We start from the raw sequence: 4,977 nt of genomic DNA on the forward strand, positions 1-4,977 counted from the left end.
ATTTCCAAACAGCTTTTTCACTTAGTGTCATATTGATGATGAGAGATTTAATACATCTTTTTTCATTAAAGCAGTTTTAATATGGAAGATACACCTCATGCATTGTGTTTATCCAACATTAATGTACTGGATGGTGTTTTATTAAAAAAATTAATGAATTAAAAATTAAAAAACCATGAGACAGTGAGCCATTGAACATTTTAGTTTTTACTTTAAATATATTCCAGTCAGTTCAGTCTGATTATTTAGCAAATGTCCTGTCTTAACTCTGCACAATGGTCCCTTAATATATAAATAAACTGAGGAAGACATTTTGACTATGCTTTTTGGAAAGCCATTTTATTATCCATTTAATAACACCTCCATGAAGACAGTTTGTACAAGATACATCACATTCTAAAGTGCACGAATACTGTACAACAAAAATGACTTAAATACGCAGGGGAGGGATGGGGGGGGGGAAGAAATCACATTTGTTTAAAATATACTGTAAAAAATAATTGAATTAAAGTAAAACATGCTTTTTCAAAAACAACAAATCACTATGCATGTTTTTCTGCTCATGTGACAGCCTGGAAAAATAACCTTGTGCAGCTTGCTTGGGGGAAACATTAAGCTTTGGCACCTTTAGAGAAAAAAGAGAAAAAAAAAACATTAACAAGGGATGGAGAGCACTCAATGATAAACCAAAGAATTATCTTTTTTTCTTTTGTTTTTGTGCTTAAATACAGTCTTAGGGGCTTGTGTAGAATGCATAATAACCCATGCCTTTTGGATTGTCCTTGTTGTAGTCCTCTGTAGTCAAGTCTTCACACTTGATGGTGGGGGAGTTCTCCGTGCTGGAGCCCCCGGGGGACATCCTGCGTCTCTTGCACACCATGGCGTACACGCCGGAATCGATAGAGTCCACCGATTTCAGCGAGTGGGACGTCTCGATCCAGGTTGAGGCGGGCGGCGCTGCGTTCTCCTCGGGCAGCTTTTCTTTAGTGGAGCCCAGCTGGTCCTCGGGGAAGGCCGGGGGGCTGGGCCGGGGGGACCAGGGCAGGCCCGTGGTCATTTTACGCTGGTAGGAGCTCCGGGTGCCCCAGCCCGCCGCCATAGAGGCAAAGGCCGAGTCCGGGTAGTAGCCGAGGGCGTGGGACGTCTGCAGGGAAAGGGGCTTGATGCCGTACGACAGCAGGCTGCTGGCGGAATAGTCATTCTCGTACGAGAGGTCCAGCTTGTTGGAGCTGGGCTGCTGGACTTGGGGCACGAACCAGCGCTGGGCCGAGGCGGCGGCCGCGCCGGCGTCCTCGCTCTGCGGGGAGAGGAGGCTGTTGGTCTGGGGGACGGCCCGCTCGCTCGTGTAGAAGCGGTTCTGAGGCAGGTTGTTCACGAACTGGTCCTGAAAGAAAGGCTGCATGGCATAGCGGGCTCCGGGCACAATCTGGGTGGAGCGGGGGGAGTCTGTCGGGGACGGAGTCAGCCTGTCGCTCTCTGGGGCCGTGTACATCCTGGTAGAGACACAAATACATGCAGAAAATAAAATTAACTGTGGTAAGAAATAAGAGTCCAGGACATGCAGCAGAGGGTGTAGAAACAGAAACAGAAGTGCAAGAAAGACACGTACGAGTCATAGTTATCACGGAAGCCCTTTGCAAACGGGTTGTGGTCAATCTTCAGCTGCGTAATCTGAAAAATTAAAAAAGAAGAAATTCGACATAAATCATATGCATTTTAGAGTATGGAACTAATTTAAGACTGAGAAAATAGCAAATGTAAAAAAGCAAGTAAAGTAGCAAAATGTGTTGCATCTAAAGAGGAAGATAAAAAAGAATACAGACTTTAAGAAATATAAAACACGTCCAAAATCTTACATCTGTGTTCTGGTAAGCTGTGACGGCGATAAACTGGTTCTCTGGGAAGGTGAAGGTTTGAGTTCTGGCCTCGTTGCTCATATCCTCCACTCCATCTTCCGTCACCTCGACGATGTGCAATCGAGGTTGGTATTTATGAAGCGACTGCAAGACGATCATCTGAAAAAATTGGGAACGGGTAGTGAGCATGACAGTGTGCATTTAAAAAGCAGATCTGCTATAGGCCACTTTGAGTCAATAGATATGCGAATCTAATAAATATCAAATAATCCAGTTAACTGGTGGTAAGAATTACTAATTCAAAGTAAGAAAAAACAAGCAGAAAATGCTTTCTGAGTCCAAGCACGTCAGAAATGTCCTCACCTGTGTGTTGTTGTTGTTGGCTCCTTTATTATTGGTCAGCTTCAGCTTGCCGAAAGAGATTTCTTGCCTCATCCAGTGAGCACCCGTGTTTGGAGATTCAGGATGAACATACATTTTGTTACCTAAAAATAAAATAAGGGGAGTAATTATATGACAAAATGCTTGAGTTAAAAAAAAAAACAGACAGAAAATTGTATATGTGAAGTGTGGAATGTAATTAATAAAATACAAATGATTATTCTTAAACTTTTTGCTATAAATATGAAAACTTAGACAATACAACAAATAAAATGATTGCCAGGGATTTTGATTTTATGATCAATTTTTTCACTCTCATAATATATAGATTGATAACTAAGACGGGATACATCTTTAACCTCATTTAATTTAATACAAATAAATGTTGAGTTTTTCCTTTACATTTATATGAAATAATAGCAAAGGCACTGAAAGTATTAAGAGATTGAAATAATTATACCATCCATTGATTGTGGGGAAATGTATGCAAGAATTTCACATTCTATCTGAGTCCCGGGGATGGCTTAACATCACCATTTAAAAAAAGGGGCATTTAAATACTTGAAATAGTAGTGTTTTAATGGTTTCTCAAAGAAAAAAATAGAAACTGATTTTTTCTTTGGTTTAGATGCTTGCCTAAATGGATAAATGCTACATCAATTGCATTATTAAAGTCACTTAAAAAAGAAAAAGTTTAAAAAAAATTATTATTAATTATAGTTAATTTCTACTCCAGCAGCAGTGATGTATGACAGGGGTTCCTGGAGAATCGTGGGAGGGTGTGCAAGGTTTCCATGTGTCCTGGAATTTTTCAGATTTTGTTGCAACTCATAAGTAAGTTTTTCCAAAGAAAGAAAGCTAGAAATATCTGAGATCCACATGGCAACATGGGAGCCTGTGGAGTGGAAACCTTAATAACAGCCTGGCCTTTTTTCTTGATAACGAATACAAATAACTGTAAGCAACGTCCTTAAAGCTTGGTTAAAAAAGCTGGGGCTTTGTTTTTAACTATAAAAAAGAGACACTTCCCAGTGCTGAATAATACAAAACAAACAAAAACAAACAAAAAAAAACCTTTCGTTAATTATGTTACTCACCTTGCATATTATTGTCTGCTTTTCCACAAGTGACCCACTTTCCTCCCTGAAAGCGCCAGTGATTCGGGTCAGCCAAAACAACTTCCACAAAGACATTGTAATGGGCCGTGAGGTTGAGCCCAGTGATGTTGAAACTGAGGAAGGGGAACATCCGCCTGGGAATAAAAAAAAAAGAGAAGACGCAAATATAAAAGCAGGCAAAATGGTGACACAAAACACAATTGATGTCCTCATATGAGATTTTTAATTCTCACAGTTAATATTTCATTAAAAATTAAATTATAAATAAAATACAAAACCAGTACCACAATTACCTAACCTAGTTGCAAGTTTAAAAACAAAATCTAAAAAAAAAAAATTCTTAACCACGTAAAAAAAAAAAAAAAAAAAAACTAGTGGAGAATTTTTTTTTTTGAAAAATAAAAAAACCTTGCACCCGTTTTTATTTTGGTTGTTTTATTTCAAATAAAAGGTTTCTAAGACCGAGGCCTCGCTGCTCTCTTTACCTGCCCTGCTTCGTGATGATCATCTCCGTCTGGTGCCGGTGGAACTTGAGCCACAGGGGCCGGTTGCACAGGTAGACCTGCGCCCGGGCTCCGGGCGCCGTCCCCGGCAGAGCCATGGAGCCGATGCCGGAGCCCGTCCCGGGGTAGGAGGGGTACAGGCACCCGGGGCCCTGGCCGAACTGGTACCCGCCGCCAGTGCTGAACTGTCCCCGGCCGCTGCACACGGCGGCCGGCGAGGAGAAGCCCGCGGGCGGCAGCACGGAGCCGTAGTGCAGCGAGGCCGGGTACCTGGAGCCGCCGGAGCCGCCGTACACCGAGCCGGCCTGGCCCGCGTACGGGAAGAGCGAGCACGGGCTGGCCATGTCGGAGCTCGCCTGATGGGACGACGAGATGAAGTATCTGTCAGAGCCAAGTTCGTCTATGTTGTACCGCCGATTGCTGCTCAGATCGTCCTCCCCCAGCACCGGGGAGCCTTTTCTCCCATCATTCTTGCTGAAAGTGTCCCCTTCTCCCTCCCCCAGCATCCCGGTCCCCACCCCGGCCCCCAGCCCGGCCCCCAGCCCGGTTCCCTGCAGGTATTTCTTAGACGCGCTGCTCGACTCGGAATCCGTCCGCTCCACTTCTTGGTACTCGGGCCTGATGGGGCTGTTGTTGGCACTGTCCGACGAGGACAGATTGTAGAAAGTCTTGGGTAAATTAATGCTAGAGCTGGGAAGGATGTTCTCTAACTGCATGTTTTTCTCGTTAGATCTTTAAAATGAGTTGCAAAAGTCCAAAAAGGAGCGCGTCTTGTGCAGAAAAAGAGGGGTGGGGGTGTGCACACCGGCGCCCACGTTGCCTGGGTTTCTGCAGCCCTCCTCCCCAAGACCGATGGGGGGTTACAGCCTCTCCTCAAATACAGGTTTTCACATCAGATATGTGATGCTCAGTGGCTCTTATAAGATGCAGCTCTCACACACACACACACACGCTCACACGCGTTTGGAAGCGTCAGGGGAGGAGCTTTTGGAGACGCACCAACTCTCTCCTTAACCAATAGCTGCGCCATTCTAATTCAATTATAGTAGTGGGAGATATTGGACCAAAAAGACGTTTTTACTTTATTTTTGCCCCTTGACAAGTAGTTTAAGATCCAAA

At 43.8% G+C, this 4,977-nt stretch overlaps 1 protein-coding gene across 2 annotated transcripts; it reads right to left on the reverse strand.

Annotated features, from left to right (window-relative positions):
- Positions 1 to 432: 432 nt before the first annotated feature.
- On the reverse strand, positions 433 to 4,726 carry eomesa (eomesodermin homolog a). Of its 2 annotated transcripts, XM_061742134.1 has the most exons (7): positions 3,841 to 4,726; positions 3,335 to 3,489; positions 2,220 to 2,341; positions 1,857 to 2,015; positions 1,610 to 1,671; positions 769 to 1,493; positions 433 to 625 (listed from the first exon to the last, which is right to left on the reverse strand). In XM_061742134.1, exons 1-7 carry the CDS (start codon positions 4,572 to 4,574, stop codon positions 612 to 614), a joined length of 1,971 nt encoding a protein of 656 aa, XP_061598118.1. In that variant the 5' UTR covers positions 4,575 to 4,726; the 3' UTR covers positions 433 to 611. The 2 variants fall into 2 exon arrangements, with proteins under 2 accessions (XP_061598118.1, XP_061598117.1); XM_061742133.1 differs by having other exon boundaries at positions 433 to 1,493.
- Between the last annotated feature and the right edge of the window lie 251 nt (positions 4,727 to 4,977).

Source organism: Cololabis saira, chromosome 15 (assembly GCF_033807715.1).
Source record: "Cololabis saira isolate AMF1-May2022 chromosome 15, fColSai1.1, whole genome shotgun sequence".
NCBI classification, from domain to species: domain Eukaryota; kingdom Metazoa; phylum Chordata; class Actinopteri; order Beloniformes; family Belonidae; genus Cololabis; species Cololabis saira.

Coding starts and splice junctions, on each gene's coding strand:
- eomesa (XM_061742133.1), bottom strand. CDS start 4,574: ATGCAGTTAGAGAACATCCTTCCCAGCTCTAGCATTAATTTACCCAAG. Junction 3,490..3,840: donor ATCATCACGAAGCAGGGCAG/GTAAAGAGAGCA, acceptor TTTTATTCCCAG/GCGGATGTTCCCCTTCCTCA. Junction 2,016..2,219: donor CCAACAACAACAACACACAG/GTGAGGACATTT, acceptor CAATTTTTTCAG/ATGATCGTCTTGCAGTCGCT.